The 21773-nt window shown below is 54.4% G+C and overlaps 3 protein-coding genes across 10 annotated transcripts in view; 1 reads left to right on the top strand and 2 right to left on the bottom strand.

Annotated features, from left to right (window-relative positions):
• The window catches only part of Recql5 (RecQ like helicase 5), a 39146-nt gene extending 20524 nt beyond the window's left edge, over positions 1-18622 (top strand). For 2 of the 6 annotated variants that reach the window (XM_087570919.1, XM_087570918.1), the window contains exons 9-20: positions 14012-14230; positions 14400-14499; positions 15136-15172; positions 15291-15349; positions 15432-15505; positions 15713-15806; positions 16099-16233; positions 16563-17071; positions 17237-17327; positions 17554-17754; positions 17908-17977; positions 18086-18622. In XM_087570919.1, coding sequence (XP_087427045.1) covers positions 14012-14230; positions 14400-14499; positions 15136-15172; positions 15291-15349; positions 15432-15505; positions 15713-15806; positions 16099-16233; positions 16563-17071; positions 17237-17327; positions 17554-17754; positions 17908-17977; positions 18086-18186 — 1690 coding nt within the window. In that variant the 3' untranslated portion in view covers positions 18187-18622. 6 annotated transcript variants of the gene reach the window in all.
• Positions 5372-11150, bottom strand: Smim5 (small integral membrane protein 5). Of its 2 annotated transcripts, NM_001277479.2 has the most exon segments (4): positions 5372-5948; positions 6331-6478; positions 8495-8652; positions 10980-11150. In NM_001277479.2, coding segments are annotated over 2 exon segments (237 nt in total). In that variant the 5' UTR covers positions 6458-6478; positions 8495-8652; positions 10980-11150; the 3' UTR covers positions 5372-5838.
• A 112-nt stretch (positions 18623-18734) lies between the features above and the next one.
• The window catches only part of Myo15b (myosin XVB), a 37483-nt gene continuing 34444 nt past the window's right edge, over positions 18735-21773 (bottom strand). The window contains 11 exon segments of one of the 2 annotated variants that reach the window (NM_001402394.1): positions 18735-19275; positions 19377-19517; positions 19626-19759; positions 19912-20045; positions 20318-20433; positions 20590-20735; positions 20851-20947; positions 21033-21110; positions 21229-21323; positions 21420-21535; positions 21617-21687. In NM_001402394.1, the coding sequence (NP_001389323.1) occupies positions 19207-19275; positions 19377-19517; positions 19626-19759; positions 19912-20045; positions 20318-20433; positions 20590-20735; positions 20851-20947; positions 21033-21110; positions 21229-21323; positions 21420-21535; positions 21617-21687 (1197 nt within the window). In that variant the 3' untranslated portion in view covers positions 18735-19206. 2 annotated transcript variants of the gene reach the window in all.

Here is a 21773-nt window from a genome sequence, read left to right as displayed (position 1 = left end):
GTAAATGATTAACTGCAGGTTTATCACATGGAGCCTCCCCTCAGTACCTGCCTCAGGCATGACCTTAGCTATTTCTGTGATTAGAGAGAGAAGCTGGAGGGCTGACCACACAGTCCTTGCTTGGAGCTTGACCGCCACTGTTGACTCCTTTCAGAGCTTAGGTTCGTGGTCCTGCTGCCATGGCCAGGGTTAGGCCCCGTTGTAAGATCAGAGCAGCGGGCCTTTTCCTCCGAAGGGTTCTAATCCACACGGCTCACTTAGTATCAGTTTCTGGGATGCAGGGTGTCTGTCTGTTATTTTAATCCTCTGAGGTACAACCTGGACTGGCTGGCGGGTGACAAGTAAGTTCAGGAAGAGCTGCTCCCTGTCAGGGACTGAAGTGACCTACAGGTCACCTGCCTCTTGCCCTTTCCTTGTGTGTGCCTGGCACACCCTGGCATACCTGTGCCCATCAGGTAACTCAGGTTCTCACTGAGAGAGCCAGCAGGCTGGACTGGCCTCTCTCAGTGTTTGCTCCCAGACTGGGTTATAGCAGCTGTGCTTGTCTCTCTGATCACAACATTGAGTGTGACATCATACGAACAGATGAGGCAGTGATGATAACCAACTCCAGTTTTACAGGTAGAGAACAGAGAAGTTAAGCAACGTATGGTTGTACAGCTGGTGGTCTGAGCTCTCAGGCCCGTAGCTTAGAGCAGACAGCTGTTGTCTCTATTAATACCTGTGTGACCGCTTTAGTGTCACTCCATATTCCCATTGTTTCCCATCGAAACAGGTAGAAACAACTAAACTTTGGTACATCTCGTAAAACTGGTAGCTTTAAATTTTGTGCTTGTGTGTGTGTATACCATGACCTCTATATGTACCCCTCTGTGGGAGGAGTAGTGGAAAACTTGTGGTAGCATGGCAAGTACCATTACCCAGTGAGCCATCTTGCTGGCCCCTCTCTGGCGACATTTTATACTCAGTTTCTTTTGCAGGTGTGTTTAAACTCTTGCTCTAATAAAACCAAAACTACAAGAGGAAGACTCAAGCAGAGCTGGACAGCAGCCCCTCCTCAAAGAGACTAGCCCACCCACAAGGGGTACCTGTCCCACCTCAGAGGGACATAGGCTAGAGGGACAGTTCAATGCTAGGGCACTTGTACTTTCAAAAGACCCTGGTTCAGTGTCCAGCACTTATGTCAGGTGGCCACAACTGCCTATAATTCTAGATTCAGGAGACCCAACACCTTTGCCTGGCCTCTGAAGGGATCAAGCATTCATATATGTATGTATGTATGTATGTATGTATGTATGTATGTATGTATGTATGTATATAATGATTAATAAACCTTTAATAATACAAAAGAATACCCTAGAAGGCTAGGTGTAGTGGCACACACCTTTAATTCCAGCACTCAGGAGGCGGAGGCAGGTATGTCTCTGAGTGTGAGGCTAGCCTGGTCTACATAGTAAATGCCATGTTAATCAGAGATATATACTGAAATCCTGTGTCAAAACAACAAAAAAACTAGGTCTATAGAGAGAAACGTGTCATTCATGGAAGAGTTGCTTTGTCTAGCCTTTTCAATACTTTATCTGCATGGGTGCTTTACCTGCATGTATGTCTGTGAGGATGTCTGTCATATTCCTTGGAACTAATGTTACAGCTGTGAGCTGCCCTACGGGTGCTGGGAATTGAACTTGGATCCTTTAAAAGAGCAGTCAGTGCTCTTACCACTGAGCCATCTTTCCAGCCTTCATAACTGCTGTGCCCAAGTCTTGGTCACTGTGAGGCAATGGATGAGAACAGGAGACATGCTACGGCACAAGTCTCAGTCTGTGCTGAGGGCTCCTCTGTAAGCCAGTGACATGCAGTGTAAAGACTTGCACACTGGCTGCTTTTCCACAGGACCCAAGTTCCATTCCCCACCCCCCCACCCCCCACCATGGAGGCTCACAACCATCTGTAACCCTGGTTTCGGGGCATCTGACCCCCTCTTCTGGCCTCAGGCACCAGGCGTGTGTGCGTGTGTGCACTCGCTCACATGAAGGTGGGCAAACATGCATACAAAGCAGATTAAAGAGGACTTGAGGTGGGGACAGGACTCCAGGGCATGAAGCAGAGCCCAAAGGAGAAGAGACCAGTCTCAGGACAAAATGTGCGCACGGATTTTATGATAGGAAATTTGTAGTACTCAGTTGTGTCAGTATGAAGGTTTTTGTTATAAATTGCTTTGAAAATATTAATAGTTGACAAAATTTGTCTGTGCTCTGCCAAGTGCTGCCGCCGCCATGGGGGTTGTCTTTGTTTTGTAAAAAGGCGTCACATCCAGGCAATGAAGTGTGCAGATCTCATCCTCCTGAGGAACTGAGAACAGACAGAGGCCATGTGAGAGGGAAGGCTGTGGGGAAGCTGCTGAGACCACTGTGCACTGAGGTGGCTTGCTCTTGAGTGGCATGGAATAGTGACAGTTGGATGGAGTCCGCTGCATGCCTCTCTGTGGTCACCAACAATCTTCTGACAGCCCAGCTCAGAAGTGACTGTTCTGTTTCCCACAGTGGGAGACATCTGCCTCCTTTCCAGTTGGGTGAACTCAGTCTGTCCATCCCTGAGTATGTCAGGCTGCCGTTGGTTATCTTACAGGATGGGCTGCCCTAGCACGGGGCAGGAATGTGCAAGAGAACTGGCTTCTTGTGCTATGTCCAGGGAGGTCCGCGGCACGCACTGCTGCACAGATAGAACCAGAATCTTTTCTAGCAAAGAGGAGGCCTCAGTCTTAGCCACCTATGGGAAGGCTATTCATGATGCTAATGAAATCCTGCTTAAAGAAGAGTCTAGAAGGACCTGGGCTGCTGCCCCTGAACCAAGGGCTTCCCGGGACCTGCAGCCAGCAGTGCTTGTTCCCAGTCCCTTCCCCTGCTCTGGGGTTCTCCTCTGATGCATAGTTGAGCCCTAGCACCTACTCCAGTCTATTCCAGTCCTTAGGTGCTAGAGCCCCACCCACTGGTTCAGGAGCAGTGAGACAGCTTGGGTGTGGCAGTTGGGATGTAGGGTTGAGTAATAGAGATGATGGAGTCAGACCCTTCTACCTGGTGTCCCAGAGGCCTTGAGCCGTGGGTGTGGTGAGCTGGGGCTTTGGAGCCTGGCTGGCTTTGACTCACTCTATTCAGCTGGCGGCTGGGATTGTCTAGTATCACTCAGACTGAACTTCCCTGCCTGTCAGCGGAGTAGTAATGGCATCTACAGGACTGAGGCTGAAGTATCATGATCGCTAGATGAGCATATCTGTAACAGATGCTCAAGACGACAGCAGGGTATGGTCGGGCTTGCAATCCCAGCACTGCGGGGGCAGAGAGCAGCCGGGAGTTAGGCACCAAAGGACCCTGCATCTTGAGTTCCAGCCAGGGCTACTTAGTGAGGTTGTTGTCAAAAACAACAACAACAAAACCAAACAAGCAAGCAGAAACCAGGGGGCTGAAGAGATGGCTCAGTGATTGAGAGCACTAGCTGCTCTTACAGAGGACCCAGGTTCAATTCCCAGCACCCACACATGGTACTTACTAGCAATCTGTAACACTCCAGTCCCAGTGGATCCAATATGCTTACACAAACATACATGTAGGCAAAACACCAATGTTTTAGATAGGTAAGTAGGTAGATAGAGTTTCCAGTCTCTCTAAAAAAAAAAAAAAAAAAAGCAGGGGTGGCTAGCGGTGGTGCACACCTTTTGTCCCAGCACTGGGGAGGTAGAGGCAGGTAGACCTTTGATTTTGAGACCAGCCTGGTCTACAGAGTGAGTTTCTGGGCAGCCAGGGAAAGCTAGGGCTACATACACAGAAATCTTATCTGGAAAAAAACAATAAATAAATAAATAAATAAATAAATAATAAATAAATAAATAAATAAATAAATAAATAAATAAATAAATAACAAAGCAAACAGTCAAGACGAGCTGGGTACATTTCGGGCAAGCCTCACACTTGAGAGGCTCGTGTAGGCCTCATGAATTGGAGCCTGGCTTGAGACAGCCTCTGGGGTGTGGGGATGAGGCTCAGTGGTAGATCAATCACTTGCCTGGTTCTCACAATCTTCTGGGCTTCATCCGCAGCGCCACAGAAAGATTTTAACAGCAGTGTGGTGACGTTTAGCTGCTTTATCACCATCATTCAGGCTTTGGTGGTGGTGGTTTGTGTTTTTATTTTTGAGAAGAGGTAAGCCCGTAAGCCCTGGCCAATTGGAACTCACCTAGGTCCACCTGCCTCCCGCTCCGAGAGCTGGGATTAAAGTCAGGGCTTGTTCAACTGGGAATTGCAGTCTAGTGCAATTCAAGGACAGGTGGATCCTTGAATTTCTTTTCTTTGTTTGGAAACTCTTTCTTTCTTTCTGGTTCTCCAAGAACCCAAACCGGTCAGGCAACCCTGTAGACAGCAGGTGGTCAGACCAGCCCGGAGAACTGGCTGCCTGTATGGCCTGGATTGCCAGGTAGAGTGGCAGGCACTGACTTCCCCTCACTGTGACCTGTCTTCAAGGTTAGGCAGGCTCTGCTCCCAAGCAAGCAGAATGTGTGCTGGGGACTGAGGGGTCAGGAGTGAGTAATTAGAGCCTTTGACAGCTAGAGAGTCCAGGCCTGGTCCTGTTGACATGAACCGAAACTCAGATGTTGTCCCCCTCCTCCACGTTTAGGTTTGTAGCTGTGTGACTGGAAGTACGTAACCTGGTGGGGAAGGCGGCATGAAAGTGTCTCAGCATCCCCGTCCTTTCACAGGGGCCCACATGCTCTGGGTAGCCCTGCTTAGGAGTTCTAAAGCGAGCCTAGCACTGTTGGACTTGGGCTGTCCCACTCTGTCCCTCTAGCACAACCCAGGAAGCAGGTGCCATGATCTCACCAGAAGGGAACCTAGCTGAAGAGGATTGGGTCACAAAGCTGGCCAGTGTCAGCTGAGGGTGTGTGACTCCAGACAGCACACAAACAGGACCAGAACATCAAGGTACAGGTATGAGGGACAGTACTGAGCCTTACCTTTCCTCAACTGCAGAAATTTGGGAGAATTGAGTGACTGAGGCTGCTAGTGTGAGGCAGACAGACAGAGGTTAAGACAGCAGGAAACGTTAAGAGGGCTTCTTGGGCCTAGCACCTGTTGGAGGGCAACCATCGCTCAACAGAGTAGAGGTCTGGAAGCCAGCACGTGATAGAGGACGCAAAACGGGAATATTGCCAGTGTCCCTCCTCTGGTTCCACGGCCTTTGCCCGTGTGGCATTCCTCCTGTGTGATTTTCCAGCTTTCATGGGCACCCAAAGTGCAGTAGCCCAGAAAGAACAGCCAGTGGCCATGCCCATGGAATTCTGGCACTGCCCTCCTTGTGCACAGAGCCCAGTCAAACCTCATAAACACAAAACCAAAAAGTGTTTACTTGGAAATAAGCGGACAAATTTCCACTAGAATACTGACACGGTCCTCCCCTCAGCAGGAGGCTGGGAGACTACTAAATTGCACAAAGTCCCTGATTAGCTTCTTTCTCTTTGGCATAAGTCAGCGAGCGCCAAGAGCCAGCTCCCGACAAGCCTGAGCTGTGAAGTATGGAGCCCTTAGGAAGGGTCAGCTTAGCAGGACACCCAGGTGACGGTCTGAGTGGGAAGCAGTCTGCTCCAGCTAAGCCCTGTGTCCACCAGCACATTGAGCAACACTTGTTTCTTTGATAAGGCTCCAGATGATAAGGCTCCTGTCACCTGGCAGAGCCATACCTGGGGCTAGGTGACCTCTGTCTGGAGGAGGAAAGTGGCCATGATGGTAGCCTGTCACAACACTGGCAGGCTCTTGTCCAGCTTCTTTTCAGGCTTCTTGCTGTTGTCCCTCATCTGGGCTTTCTGGGCCTCACTGGGATCTTGCGGTCTCTCCCCTCAGAGCAGCAGCAGTGAGCACAGCACCAGCTGCAGGCTATCAGCAGCAGCACCAGGACAGTAGCTGGAGGGAAGGAATGGCCCCAGGAAAATGAAGTGATGCTGTCCCTCCCCATGGAGAACCTCCCCCTGTCTGGGATAGCTCAGAAGGAGAGGCTGCGGGACCTGTTGTCTCTTGCTCCACTGCCCCTTGACTCCTTTTGACTCCTTTCTATTCATGGCTGACACCTGTGGTTTCCGGTTCCCAGCACTGCCTAGCACCTTAGGCAGTGTCAGAGGATATGGCAAACGCCTGAGCTTCCTCTGGGACACTGCTTTTCCTACTTCTCTGAAGGAGACTGGCCAGCCCTCCAGCTGGCACCATGGCTGGTCTCCCAGGTATTGGGAAGAGCCTAGGGGACAGAGGGGACAGAGCCAAAGGGTCCAAGGACAAATGCCCCACTTGCCTGTGAAAAGAATGATGATGGAGAAGGCCACAAGCTCCACGGGCTCTGCCTGGGGGAGTTCTTTCAGTTTCAGCAGCAGCCTCTCCCCCACAGAGCGAATCTCCTCCACAAAGTCTGTGACTGCCATGTTGGTAGGGCTCCTGCTTTTCTATAACAGGCAGAGACAGTGAGACAGGGAGAAGCCTAGAGTCCCTGCCGAGCTGCACCCTGGTGGGGAGGTAGCTCCAGTGAACCAACCTCTCCCACCATAGCCTGCAGAACAGGTTTGTCTGTCTCAGCCCTGAACCATGGTGCATCCCAGGCAGAGGGAGGCAGGGAGTCATGGGAGTCTGCTCAGTGGTAGCCCTCAGCCCTCACCTGGCTGGAGCCACACCAGGCAAAGGAACCTTGTGATAAACCTGGAGAGGGCTGAGGGGCTGTCAGGCAAGGCTGCAGCTGGGAAGGCTCTGACCATCAGATGCTCTGACTTTACTACTAAGTCCTGTGTCTTGAGACACCAGCACCAGGTTTTGCTCGGATGCCTCAGCTGACACAGCTCCCCGGCCTGCCTCTGGTTTTTCTGGGTGCCTCCCTTAGATGCCCTCAGGGGGACAAGACAGACCTGAGGGTTCTGTGTGGGAGGAGAATCAGACCAAGAACAGGTTCTTGAGGACTCTAACTGGAATCAGCTGGAGTAAAAGCTGAGGAAGGGATGGTGGCTTGCCGGATGTGAAGCTGAGTCCCAAGAAACCACTGCCCTTCTCCTCCCAGGCCAATGTCTTCACTCTTGTCACTGTCCTGTAAGCAGGAAAGGACCACCCTGTATTCCCTGGAGGCCTCACTTATCCAGATGGGAGCAGGAGTTCTAGAACTGGCTCGACCAACTCCTTCCCTCCTGGCCTGGACCTGTTGTTCTCTTGTAAACCAGAAAAGGCCTGTGTGCGAGTGGTGACTGTCTAGGGCTCCTGGAGAGAGGCTAGGCAAAGTTCTCAACAGAGTTTGGGTCGGTGTCTGTTGAACATAAGTGCCTCCTCCCCTACATCTGTCCTGTGAGTAAGAAGAACAAGGACAGCCTTATGCCAGTGCGTCCAAACTGGCTCTTCCTGAGGGATCGGGGCAGGTGACCGTGGGTGTGTGTCTTTTATGATTGCCACCTTGGCCCTGGTCTCCACCTGGCAGGTGGTTCCTTCTGCTGTAGTGTGTGACACTGGTCATTCCCAGCACTCCTGCCTGGCACATTGCGGGTCTAAAACTACCCTGAAGGTCATGTGCTCTCGGCCTCTGAGAGTGAGAGGCCTGGCTGCCTATAGCTGCCCGGTGTAGAAGGCCAGGCCCTTCCGAAACTCCTCCGGGTCCTCCTCAGTCACTTAGGCCCCGGCTGCTGCCCTTCTTCCCAAACAGATCCTCAGGAACTGAGCCACAGCTGCCAAACATTGAACTCCCTCCCTGTAAAGTAGCAGTGCCTTCTCTGAATTTGCTGTACATTTAGTTTGGTTTTCATTTTTGTGCTACTGGGGAACGGACTCTGGGATCTTTCTTACCCAGCAAATAACTGTGCTGTGGGGCTACATCCTAGTCACGAGGTACCTTCTCTAACTCCATCCACCCTTCATAGACCTGCAGTGATCACAAAGTCTCAGTCCCTCCCTCCTGTGCCACAGATAGGCCCTTTATCTCCGTGCTGTGGTAGAGATGAGAAGCTCTAGGAAGGACCTGGCTCTAGGAACTTCCTCTGGGTGGGGCCTGACAAGTGCAGGAAAGACAAGGATGAGCCTAGCCAGTGCCCCTCTCACTGCCCGAATGCTCTGGATAGAAGCCTGCCTGACTCTGTGCACGAAGCAGGCCGTAGCTATTCAGAACCCTATGGGCTGAGCACACTCAGTGCCACTCTCGTGGGACTGGGGCATCAATTCTTATCAGTTCATCACCACCAGAATGGGGCACACCAGGCTTTTTGAGAACTGCATGTGTGACACTAAAGGCACAGATCCATGTGTCCTGCTGCTGTGAACCTAAGGCTGTTGTTCCTTCTGGTGAGAAGAAAGGAGATTTGCCTCGAGCCAGTTGGAACATGCTCGCAAAAGGACAGGGATCTATTCCTTTTCCCGCCCTGGGAGCTCTGTAACATTCCTACCCCCCAGAAATAGTGTGCATAGGGCTCAGGACCAGGGCTGTTGTTTCTTACCCTCCCTCTTCATCTATGTTTGGTCTGGCTTGTTCAGCCTGACTGGCATTCTGCCCATATTGCCTCATGAGCCCAATGGAGACACTCCTTAAAAGCAGAAGCCGGCAGGAGGTTGGTGGTCAGGAGAGCTTTCTCACTTGTGTGCCACACCCTAAGACCTAGAGAGAGACAATGGTTAAGGGAAAAGAGGCTCCAGCTTTGTCAGGGTTGGTGGGATTGGGACCCTAGGTCAAGCTGAAGGGTCTAGCAATGTCCAGTTCCCAGAGCAGGAAGAAGGCAGTAGGCTGGGGCTGGGCCTGCTGTGCAGGGTAGTTAGGGTTTGTTGATCAGAAGGTCCAGCTATCAGTTACTTCAGCTTCTCTCATATTTTCCCTCATGCCGTTCCTCACTCTTCCCTGCATTCCTCATGGCTTGTGGAGTTGGAGAACTGCAGACTTGTGCCCCATGCACCTGAGCTCTTTGTAAGAATGTGACCACCTAGTATGGGTAACCTCAGGACTTTGTGTCCGGGCTTCTACTGTCAGCCCCACTGGAAGCAGGACGTGGCCACCTGTGCCAGCCTTGGGATATGACCTGGCGTTTGGTCTTGTGCTTTACCAGCAAAGTGGGGCTGCAGAGCATGGCTCTCTGCCCTCAGAGGGCCGAGGAGGAACCTTCTTTGCTTGGTGGTCGATGTTTTGTTATTTTAAGCTCTGACCCAACATAACAAGCACATCTCAGAGGAGGGAGCAAAGGGGTCTTGTTCTCCAAAGAGGAGAGAGGCAGGCACATTCCAACAGGCCTCCAGGCATCTCCCCAGTGGGCTATTTAAAGCAGAGCCAACAGACACTTGGTGCCCAATATAACCAGGGGTTGTCAGGTGACCTCGTTCCCCAGCTGTGGTCAGGGGGAGAGGAGCCCTGGAGCTGTCCCCTGTTGACTGGATACCCTCTAGGTTTGGGTGAAACCAAGCAAAGCTATGGATAATTTTGTGTTTCCCGGACAATCAGTTGCAGGTTCACCCAGTTATTTTTAAACCATATTTTATCCCCCAAAACTGGGGGAACTAGAGTCTCTCTTAACACCATGTTTGGTAGAACAAATGGTGGCTTCCTCTGGTCCAGGAAGGGGGAACAGGCTTGGCTGCCACTGAGGCCCACCTGCTGCCCATGCTGCTTGTACACAGGCAGCGGTCAGAGAGGCATTGCACAACAGACAAGGAGACCGGCCGAGCTAGGGGGACTGATTGCTGCTCCTGAGTGTGGCAGGTGGCATGGAGGTTCTTATTGTACAGTTAGTGGCCGTTCCTGTAGGCCAGACAGCTACAACTTGGTACCACAGCTTTTCTGCTTCCTCTTTTTAAACTTGATAGTCCAACTCCAGCTCCCCACGTGGATGAGGGCAGGCAGTGTGTCTGTGCCTGATAAGACTGTCACTGATGGCCTACCCTGTCGGTGTCATGGGGCTCTTGGCCACTTTGTCCTGCTGAGGAGTATCTCGAGTGAGACATAACCAACAGATGCGAGAGACCGAGAGGTCAGAGGCCTGACCAGCAGGGTGGAGATGCCCACTGTGTACCCTCATGAGTGAGTGAGACACTCCATCTCTGCTGGGGCTCCAGTCTGAAGTCAAAAGTGGGTACTTGAAGGCTTGGTGGTTCTGCTCCCCTGGCCCACAAGCTTTCCAGACAATGGGGAGGACTTCCTGCAGGAGGGGTGAGCAACCTCCCTTGTGAGGCCCTGCCCAAGAAACTTGTGCTTGCGCTGCCCAAGGAATGAGCTGGGAACTGTCTCGGGCAACCTTACAGTAGTATAACATGGGGGGGGGGGGAATCCTGGGGTCTTTTCCAAATCTCATCTATGTAGTCACAAACTCCTCTCCAAACCTGGCTTCTGAGTTAGGGGCGCATGTCCCTGGTTCAGTTTTGGAGATCATTGCTGAGGAGGACCAAGGCTTCCTAAGAGTCTGAGTGGGTGCAGAGACCCCTCCCTAGGCCGGTCCTGAGCGGGAAGCACATGGCAGTGAGCAGGGCACAGCCAAAGACTTGGAGGCTGCTGCTTTGTCCAGCACCCGAGGAGGCAGTTCTGGCGCTGTAGACCCTGGGGCCAGGGGCCATTGAACAGGCTGGGCATACCTTATCCTGAGCCCTGAGAACCAGGGAGGGCTCAGCCCTGATCCTTGGGGAAATGGAGGCTCAGCAAACATGGGGTTCCTATGTTAAACTCACTGAATAGAAAAGTTTAAATGGATGAAGTGTCAGTCAGCAGCCCTGTGCTACACACCAAGTAGCAGTACAGTCTCCCTCTCTAGTACCGGGTCCCGGGAGAAGAGCGCTCAGGTGTACACAGGAGGTGACTAAGTCCCCATAGGACAGTGGCCTAATGCATCCCCCAAGACGTTCCTCTCCGAGCTCATGCTAAGTGGTGGCTCCTCACCCAAGGGAGGACACCCTGGCTGCCCTTTCTCTCCTTTCCTGATGCTCTCACCTCTAGCCAGTGTCTCTTACCTGGGAGCTCAGATTTGGGGGGCCACGAAGAGAAGCCCGAGTACAGAGCCTCTATGTACCTCCTCCTCGAAGTCCTTTGGCCACCACCCTTGACTTCTTCACCGACGCTGCCACTTTCCTGCCTGACAGGCAGCTGCTCCTCACCCGGGCACCTCCTGGTGCAGCTCCCAGTTGCTGACAGCCAGCTGCTGTCCAGCTTCAGTACTTGAGCTTTTCTGTCGTTAGTCGTCCAGGAGGTGTAGGTGTCGAATTACCATTGTGAGGAGGAGCCGGAGGGAGCCCTCCTCTGAGCTTGACTTGCCCTTCACGCCCAGTGCCCCTCCCTGCCTAGGAGGTCCGCTCTCCGCATCCCCAAACGGCTCCTCTTTACCCTTCCTCCTGCTCTGCCCTCCTCCCGCCTGTGGGCCAGGCCGTAGGCTGTAGGCTGTAGGCGGAGAGCTGGGGCTGGGCTAATGACAGAAGTGGTTAGCTGTGGTTCCCTGTGGAAATAACCCCAGGGGGCTTCATCTGAGGTTGCTGGAGGAAGAGGGTGGAGTGACTTCGTCTTGAGTGCCCCACCACCCTCTGGATGGCCTTTTTGGCTTGTGTCCCTGACCACCCTGGCCTGTCTCTTGGGCCACTGTATGACTGCTCCCTCAGGCCTCTCCCAGAAAGAAACAGGGGTTTGCAGGACCACCCAAGCAAGTCAGCAAGCTTTCAAGCAGCCTTCTAGTGTGGTGTCCTGCTATCAGTACCCAGGGGTATCTGGGGGCAATATGAGGATCCTATCTTAAAAAGTGGCCTGCTTGCTTGGGTGGGAGGCCCGTGTCCTTCTAAGACAAAGGTCACTGCTGGTCTCAGTCTGCTCAGCTGTCTCCATGCTCCTGGCTCTGTTGATCCATTACCGTTTGTCAGTCTTGCCACCAGCAAACCAGGCTACAGAGGGAGAACTGACCTCAGCTCTGCAGTCAATGGAGCCCTTTGAATCTGAGCACAAAACCCCAGTGAGCCAGAGCTTGGGGGCAGGGTGTAGACAACCATATGGCCACAGTGTCTAGATGCCAAAGCTCCTCAGAGACAGGACAGGCCACCACTGTGCAGGCAACAGCCTTGAGCAGAAGGAACATTTGTCGTGTATATTCAGTGTTAGTGGGAGCTGTCTGCAAGAGCGCCCCCGGTGGCTTTCTCAACTGTCTCCTGCCACTGCTGTGCAGTCTTAGGACGCTTCACTTTGCTGGAGGGACCCTGGTTCTTTAGAAGGTCGCGTTGCAATTCGATTTCATTACAATAGCCTGCTGTGTGGGGTCAGCTCTCCAAGCAGTATTCAGACTAGAAAACCGCTGTTCCGAAGCTGTTGTGACCGCTAGTCTTAAGACTAGGCACTCAAACTGCCTTGCCTTTGGTATCTTTCCTCAGGTTCCCAAGCCTGTACCACATTTCTGACACTAGAAATGACTGTAAGGACCCTGATAGAACAGTGCCTCAGCCTAGGGATCAGGAAAGAGACAGGCCTCCCACACTGAGGTGGGTCCTGCCTCCAGCTTGGGCAGAGAGTGGTTTTCTCCAGGGGAACATCTGGAGTTAGAAGGTAAGAGGGAGGCTCTAGTGAGGCTGGATCTCCCTGGCTAAGTGGGCTCTCTAGTGACTAGGCATGATGGCCGCTCTCAACATTGCTCTGCCTCTAGCACAGCGGCCGGCCCTCAGCCTTCCTAATGCTGTGACCTTTAATCCAGTTCTCATGGTGTGGTGACCCCCGACCATAACATTTTCATTACTGCTTTATAACTGTAATTTTGCTACTGTTTTGGGGTAGGTAGTGTTAGGTAAACCCTCTGAAAGGATCATTCAACCCCCAGAAGGCTTGAGACCCACAAGTTGAGAATCAACTGCTGGGGTTGGGGATTTAGCTCAGTGGTAGAGCGCTTGCCTAGGAAGCGCAAGGCCCTGGGTTCGGTCCCCAGCTCCGGAAAAAAAAAAAAAGAAAGAAAAGAGAATCAACTGCTGTAGGACCTATGCCAGGTACAGCCCTCAGCCTAGGGCAAAAGAGCTCTTGGTGGGGTCTGGAGAAGCTGGGGGTCTCTGAGGAAAGATCACGGTGCAAGTGAAAGCTGTGGGAGCTCAGGCCTGCAATCCCAGAACTCAGGAATCCGAAGCAGGAAGCTCATGAGTTCAAGGCCACCCTGAGCTATAGAGAGACCTATCTTAGGAACAAACAAGATACTAGGTGTGGTCGGTTGCAGAAGCAGAGTTCTGAGTTCTGAGACCGCCCCAGTCTACCGTGATGAGCACTCGATAAGCTCTGGGCCATCCCCGGCTACATAGTGAGACCCTGTCTCTATGTAAATAACTGGGAAGAAGAAGAAAGAGACAAGTATTAAAGACAGGCTAGGCCCTCTCCTGTCCTTCCCTCCTCTCATCCAGTGAGGGACACTTGCTGTAGAACGTGTCATCAGTGCTCATATCCTGGTGCGATGCCTTCAAGCCCCACCCTAACACTGCTCCACGGCCGCAGAAGAGAGGCCGTGGCCTTCAAGGTGAAACGCCCACCTGGTAGAGCCTTGGTGGCAGAGGCTGACTCCCCAGGGTGATTCATCTCCCTGGGCAGAGGGGAGAGCAGGGCCCTAGAGCTCATGGGTGACCAAGCAGAACAAGGTTCACATCCTGAATCCCAGCCACCCAGAGTGTTACATGACGGTAGGGAAACGGCTCCATCTCACAGGCCCAACTCTGCCATGGGCGGCAGCAGATGATGGGACGAAGTGTGCAGGACAGGAACTGGAGAGATGGCTCAGCATATACGTATTCACAGAGGACCCTAGGTTCAAGTCTCAGCCCCGCATGGTGGTTCACAACCATTCCATCGCAAGTTCCAGTGATCCGACACCGCTGACCTCGTCAGGCACTGTGGTTCCTGACACACACATAAAATAAACCTAAAAAGTCTCTCGAAAGATGAGAAGCACCAAGGCTGGGGCTGGGCGGTGGTTCAGCCAGCGTGTGGAGACTGGGTGAGCAGCCCCACCGCCTCAGCCCCTGGGCACTGCCTGTTCTAGGTGCCGCCATGCCGCCATCGCTAAGTACTTTGGGGATGCGCCACCCGCCTGCGCCAAAGGCTGTGACTGTTGCCAGAGCCCTGCAGCCATAAGGAAGAAGCTTGATGCCCTGGAGCACAGCAGCAGCTGGGGCAAGACCTGCATCGGGCCCTCGCAGGGGGACGGCTTCGATCCTGAGCTGTATGAGGGAGGCCGCCGGGGCTACAGGGGCTTCAGCAGGTGAGGAGCCACGAAATGGATGGGCATTCGCTGGCACCAGCCAGGCCTTCTTCCCGCAGTGTGCCACATGACCCTCCTGGGGGCCAGCACATCACTGACCCATCAGGTGGCATCACTGGGGAAGAACAGAGCTGGGACGGTGGCTGCTCTCACCTTGCCTGTCCTGTAGGTATGATGAAGGTTCCGGAGGCAGCGGTGATGAGGGCAGAGATGAGGCTCATAAGAGAGAGTGGAATCTTTTCTATCAGAGACAGATGAGCCTGCGCAAGGTAAAGGGGCGGAGGCCTTGACGGGGCTCAGTGGCTCAGTTTGGTTACTGTTGCTATGAGAAAACACGACATGGGAAGGAAAGGGCTTATTTGGCTGACACTTCCACATCACTGTCTAGCATCAGGGGAAGTCAGGGCAGGGGCTCAGCAGGAACCTGGAGGCAGAACTGAAGCAGGGACCATGGAAGAGTGCTGCTCTCTTGCTTGGTTGGCTGTTTTATACAACCCAGGACCACTCACCCAGGAGTATACAACCCACAGGAATCTGGGCCCTTCCACATCCATCAGAAAAATGTCCCCCAGCCCAGGCTGCGGGAGGCAGTTCCTCAACTAAGGCGCCATCTTCCCAGATGACTCTAATTTCTGTCAAGTTAACAAAAAACCTAAGCCAGCATGGTGGTGCCCAACTTTAATCCGAGCACTTAGGAGGCAGAGGCCGGAGTATAAGGCCAGGGACTGCCTACATAGTGGACCTCAGTCTGAAATGCACTGCCTCCCAAAAAAAAACAAAAAACAGCACACAGTGGCCCATGCAGGGTCCTGGATGGTCCCCTGAGCACCACCTCTCAGTCCCTTCTCCAGCCTTCTTGCAGCAGGAAACGGTGTCTCATGTCCCTCCTGCTGTCTGTTTTCCAGGGCAAAGAGGCCAAGCCAGAAGAATTCACACCCCCAGGTTGGTACGGAAGTGCTCCTGGGGGCATGGGTGCTGTGCCGGGGTGTGAAGAGCGGAGGGGCTTGGTGAGGGTTGGAGGAGCTGGTCAGACAGGAAACCTTCCCTACCCTCCTCTCAGGTGAAGACTGTCCCCTGAGAGATGCTTCAAGCAGGAAGATCCCTAAGCTCACAGTGAAGGTAAGAGAAGGGCAGCTCTTCTCTTGCCCTCAGGGCCCCTCTCTGCTCCTGAGGGGGGGTGACCACAACTTCACTCTCACAGGCCCGTGAGCACTGCCTGAGACTTCTGGAGGAGGCTCTGAACAGTAACCACCAGGCTGCAGGGTCCACTCACGGGTGAGCATCCTAAGGTCACCAGGGTAGGAGCCAAGGCTTCCTCCCTCAGAGAATGCCTCTCTGCAGTCGTGACCCACCTACTCCATGGGTCCCAGTCCTTACAGCCCTACAGGGGGTGCACCAGAGGCTACTAAGGGACAGTAACCGCAGGGCGCCTAGAGAATCCTCACCGCCTGCCTGTTCTCAGGTTCTTGCTTCTTCCCACAGAGCTGACCTACAGGCCAAGGCTGTGGAACTGGAGCATGAGACATTCCGAAGTGCCAAGATGGTCAATCTGTACAAGGCCAGTGTTCTCAAGAAGGTAAGCCAAGGGTGCCAGCCAGGTAGTACATGCTCATGAGCTTAGGAGAAGGCAGGGCAGCCTCTTCATACTCAGGCCTTCTGCCGGCCTGCTGGCCCTGGAGCACCGACCCCAGTAAAGCACCCCATTCACTGGCTGGCTGGAGGTGTTGCCATCCCAGTGAGAACTCATGCTTCCCCAGCATCCACACCCCATGCGCTGCACAAAAGCACAGCAGAATTGGAGGACTGGGACTGGGTTAAGCAGTAGCTTGTATGTGTGTGCCGTGGTCTCCCTGCCCGTTCCTCTTTAGGTGGCTGAGATCCACAAAGCCTCCAAGGACGGTCAGCTCTATGACATGGAAAGCAGCACCAAGAGCTGTGGGGCCATAGCTGAGCTCTTGGAGCCCAGTGACTATGACATCCCGCCAACCTCACATTTGTACTCGGTGAGCAGGGCAGGGAGGGATCCACTACCAGCCTAGTTCAGGGAAGACTCCACTGCACCAGTGCCCTCCGGTGGAACAGACTTCTCCTCTCCTGGCACCACAGCTCTGCCCATCCCAGATGTCAGAAAGGGTCACAGAGCAGCGCAGCTCTCTGTGCTATGCATCATCTGTCAGTCAGTCAGTCAGTCAGTCAGGCCCTCTTCCCCCATCAACCTGATCCTAGTGTGTCCTGTTCAGCTTCTCGCAGTCCTGAGAACCTCTCACTACAGTCACAGCTGCCCTTGAGAAGGTCTGGGGTTCTAAGTCTTGTGACTTCTTTCTCCTCACAGCTCAAACCCAAGAGAGTAGGAGCTGGCTTCTCTAAAGGCCCCTGCCCATTCCAGACAGCCACAGAACTGTTGGGCAAGTCTCAGACCGAGAAGCCGGCCCCAGAGGCTGCACTGGAGAGTGAACAGGAGCCCTCAGGCTGGGTCTGTGATCCTCAAGATGGAGACAGGAGCAAGCCCTGCCTTGGGTACCAAGAGGAAGCTCCTGGAAGCAGGACTAATTGTGGGGATCCCTCACCTGAGAAGAGGACAAAAGGCTCTTCCCAGGGCAGTGCCAAGGCTAGGGCCAGCAAGAGACAGCAGCTCTTAGCCACAGCAGCCCGCAAGGACTCCCAGAGTATCACCCGATTCCTCCGTCAGAGAACAGAATGCCCGCCACCCGCTGCTTCCGTCCCCAGTTCAGAAGATGCCAGCCCCTGTGGGGATGTCCCAGGGAAGTGCACAGAAGAAGTTGGAGCCCAGGGACATTTGGTGGCTGTATTTCAGACTGAGTGTCCCAGGGAGAGGCTAAGGTAAGAGTTTAGGTGCCAGGGAATCCTCATGGTTGTTACGGCAGCATCTGACCCCTGTGCCACCTGTACCTGCGAAGCTTGAGGCTCGGGCCACAGTGGGCCCTGCTGGGATGCTGGGTTGAGTGTGGCTAGACCCAGACTTCTGATGCCTTCTTCCTCCGCCAGCACCTGCTCACTTGAAGACCAGAGCCTCCCCAAAGGTCAGCCTAGCCCTCTAAAGGAAACCCAGGCGGAGAAGAGGCCCAGACCACAGCAGGTACTGTAGTGCTGGGAGTTAGGAGAAAGAGGAGACTGGTGGGAGGCAGGGAGCTACCCTGCTCTGGTAAAGGGTTCAGGGGAAGTCATTTCTCATACTCTAGCAGCAGGTGGGCTGGGCTGCAGAAAGGCTCATGGTGCTAAGGGGTAGGCTTCCTTCAAGAAGAGGGGATGGAGCCAGTAAAGGGGACCCCAAAAGTGACCCCATGTGCTGTGGCCCTGTACAGGAAAGCCAAGAGAAGAGGGCTCAGAAGAGGCTTCGCCCCTCAACCAACTCTTCCGCCTTGGCCAGTGACCCCAGCACCGAGAACAGAGTGGCTCGCGAACCTTGCCAGCTCTCAGCTCCTGGCATCTCCCTGAAAGAGGCTGCAGACATTGTGGTCAGGTACCTGACCCCCTTCTACAAGGAGGGCAGGTTTATATCCAAGGTAGGGTGAGCAGACCTGGAATACTTGGGTCAGTGCAGGGAGGGTGGGGTGGCGAGGACTGTGCAACCCTGGGTGACAGGGCAGAGCAGCGCTGCCCACTTTAGGCCCTGCCCTGAGGCAAGCAGCTCAGGACCCTTTCCCTCTGCCGTCCAGGACTTGTTCAAGGGCTTTGCCCGCCACCTCTCACATTTGCTGGCTCAGAAGCTCTCTCCTGGAAGGAGTGGTGAGTGCCATCTTGGCCAGGGCCAGAAGGCACTGTGGGGGTCGGGGGTGGGGGAGTAATGCCCAGAGCCTGGTCGTCACCTTCTGTGTCCCCCCCCTCCATCTGCAGTGAAGGAAGAGGCCCAGAGCCTAATCAAGCAGTTCTTCCACAACCGTGCCCGGTGCGAGAGTGAAGCTGACTGGCATGGCCTGTGTGGCCCACAGCGATGACTGAACAATGCCTGCGTCTCCCTCTTGCCCTCTGTGCCACAGGCACCAGCTTTCTCAGGGTCTTTCTCTCCGTGAACAAACCTCACTGGAGGTCAGAAGTCAGCACACCTTCCTATTTAAGACCCTCCTGGTCCTCTGACAGCCTGCTTTCCTGGCCGGCCTTCATGGCCAGATCTCCAGATACGAAGGTCCAGATAATATGGCTGCTGCCAAAGGGGAGGTTGTGTATGTGTGTGTGTTGGGGGACCAATGGTCCTCCTGTCTTGTAGCTAAGTTCTCTATCAGGGTGGGGCCCACTCCAGTTCTCCACTGCCCTCTTCTATGAGATGTCGGCCTGTAGACCTTGTCCCAGCAGAGCTCACTGGGAGAGAAGCTCTGCAGCTCAGGAAGGCCAGGCCCAAGTGAGATATGCAAGAATAAAGTCCTTGTGGAGACACATGCTCGCACACAGTCAGTCCTTTCCTTGGGAGTTTTGTGGAGACACATGCTCGCACACAGTCAGTCCTTTCCTTGGGAGTTTTGTGGAGACACATGCTCACACACAGTCAGTCCTTTTCTTGGGAGTTTTGTTGAGACACATGCTCACACACAGTCAGTCCTTTTCTTGGGAGTTTTGTGGAGACACATGCTCACACACAGTCAGTCCTTTTCTTGGGAGTTTTGTGGAGACACATGCTCACACACAGTCAGTCCTTTCCTTGGGAGTTTTGTGGAGACACATGCTCGCACACAGTCAGTCCTTTCCTTGGGAGTTTTGTGGAGACACATGCTCACACACAGTCCTTTTCTTGGGAGTTTTACTTGTGCTGCTCCATGTAGAGCTTCATGAACGCTTTGCCGATCCTGGATCAGATGCCCACACCCAGTTCTTCAGCCCACCTCAGGGAAAGTGTCTGCTTACTCCCCCAGGGGAAGTCACAGCCCCTGCCTCATGGCCTCCATTTGGGGCTGTGCTGCAGTTTCAGAGCAGGACCAAGGCAGACTGCCCAGTGAGAGGCTGCTGCCTCTTCTCGACTCTCCTCAGAGACCTGGCCACTGAGTGGACACGCTGCCCAGCAGGAAGATGATGGTGTGCTGCAACTCCTGGGCCTGCAGGGCAGAGGACGGCTCAGTGCAGCCCCTCACCCCCGTCACCTCGGCTGAACAGACAACACCTCCTCCCTAGGGACTGCAGAGGCTCCGTCACTCACCTGTGGCAGCTCCAACCAGATGGTCTGGGGGTTGTCAGCAGAGCCGTAATTGAGTTCCAGGCCAGGGGGCCCATCCTCCTCCAGCGGGCTCATTAGGTGGAGCCGCTGGAGGTCCTTTAGTGCAATGGAGCAGCAGAGTTTCTGGGGCAGCAGACAGAGCGGAGGTTGGTGCTCGGGTGGAGGAGTGGCCGTGGATTGGGTGAGGACTGACCAGGTCCCAGCCGGCACAAGGACAGGAACACTGCCTACCTCAGAGCTGGGGTCCATGAGGACAAGGTGTTGTCGGTTGAGCCCCAGGAGGACTGGGCCAGGGAGGGCCAGCTTACTGACCCTCAGCACCACATACACAGTGTGGCCAAAGAGGGGCAGCTGGGTCGTGGTCTCTGTGGGTAGAGGAACGGCACGGGCCTTGGCTGCTGATCCCTGGCACCTGGCCCGCTTTGCTCTGTAAGACAGAGGCCTCCTCACCCTCCCACCTTCACCCCTGCCCTCCTGGCCTTGACCCTCCCAGGCAGCGGGCCCTTGGCAGCCCTACCGATGAAGCCGATCTGTGCCTTCTGCTCATTGTACCCTTGCATCTGCCTCAGCTCCTGGATCACCAAGCTCTTTATGCTGGCTGTGTTCACCTGCCCTTGCAGTGGCTTGGGGATATAAGACAGCAGCTCTGGCCTAGGGTGCACACCAGGGTCACTTGACTGTAGGCATGGACTGCCTGGGGCAGGGTGGGGCATTTGGTGCCAAGTAGTGACCGGCACCTACTGTGGGTGAGGACCCTGAGCCTTGCTCAGGAGCTGGTTGGGGCGGGGCAGGAGGAGAGGTATTTACTACTCCAGGATAGTGTGGTCAGGATCAAGGTAGACTAAGTGAAGTGGTCTTGGTCTGAAGGTGGTAGGCAGGAGTCACCCTCAGGCTGGGGGAGGGGTTGAGCTGAGTCCACTCACTCTGATGGAGGACCGGTGCTGGCCTTGCTGAGGTGCTGAAAGGCAGCGAGCTGTGCGAGCTGAGCCTCGGCCTGGGCACTCATTATCAGCTTCCCTTGCAGGTAGTCCCGTAGCACCTGGGTGGGTGAGAGGTCTGTGTCACAACCCCAGCAGCCAGTGGCTTTTTCTTGTCACAGTGTCATTGTGGAGAGGGGATTCCAGAGGTTGCCCAGACAGGAACTCCCCACTCTGAGCAGTGGCACTGCACAGCAGTTTCTGGGCAGGGGGCTGACCTGGCCATAGTGGGTTTCGATGTAGGTGGTGTTATCAAAGTGCAGTGGAGTCTCCCAGCCAAGCCTCCGGCTGTGCAGGCTTATGTCCTGGTCTTTTATCACATTGTTGATGTACTCGGGGGTCGACAGTGGCCGAACCAGCTCACCTGTATAGGGGACCCATGCCAGCACTGACCACAGACACAGCACAGAATCTGCATTCCTGTGGCCTGGACAGTGGCCTGGGCAGACAAGGCTATCCCGTTCCCTGGGATGGCTCACCTTCCCCTTTGATGATGAAGAGGGCGAATTCCTGCACTTCCTCCAAGTCCGTGATGCCCATCTGTCCACACAGTTCCTCTAGCACTTCCCCTGCCACCTGGGCACATGGACGGGCTGTGATGATGGAGACTGGAGGCCAGAGCATGGGCAGGAAGCCCCTTTCATTGGCATCCCCCACTCACCGTGAAAGTCTGTGTGTTTGTCCTGTAGTCCACACCCCCAGGCAGGTGAATCAGAAGCAAACGAGATGCTTGCCCTTTCTGTCAAGTAAGTTGTAAGGTCAGCCCTCAGCAGTCTGAGGCCCCCTGCTCCCCTGTCAGCACCGCCCCCATCCCTTTATAGAAGAGTCCCAAAGGCCCATCCGTCCACTCCTAGTACCAGAAAAGCATGCATTTCACCAGGTAACGGCAGCTGCTGACGCCCCCCATATTTAACCGTGCGCTGGAGGTTCTCCTGGCTGCTCTGGGCCAGCTCTGCAGAGAGCCAGAATGATGGAGGTGATGGGTATGTCCAAGCCCTTTATACCCAGCATTCTCAACCCTGGACGTCCCTCTTCCCAGCCCTGGCACCTTGGCTGGGGCTGGAATCCTGCAGGAACTTGGTCACATAGGGCATCAGAGTGGTGGATGGTGCAAAGAAGCCAGTGAAGAGGCTGAGGATGCTCCAGCCCAGGGCACAGTGCTTCCTGCAGGACAGAGCTGGGCTTCAGACTGGCCAACCACAGCACCGTCCCACCCGAGTCCCCTCCCCCGCAAGGCCCACTCACGGCTGGGGGTGTCCTGTGACTTGCTTGATGACCTGGCAGTACATCTCGTCCCGGAGGTCCTCTTGGCACAGCTGTGGGTAGGGAAGAGCGAGTGGGTAAGGCAGAGGCAGGCCAGCAGAGCCCGGGGGGCAGCTGGGAGTGATGGCTACCTGAGGCC

The sequence above is a fragment of the Rattus norvegicus genome, chromosome 10 (assembly GCF_021556685.1).
Source record: "Rattus norvegicus strain SHRSP/BbbUtx chromosome 10, alternate assembly SHRSP_T2T, whole genome shotgun sequence".
Taxonomy (NCBI): Eukaryota; Metazoa; Chordata; class Mammalia; order Rodentia; family Muridae; genus Rattus; species Rattus norvegicus.
Note: the sequence above shows the minus strand (reverse complement) of the source record. Positions and strands in the feature narration are given on the sequence as shown.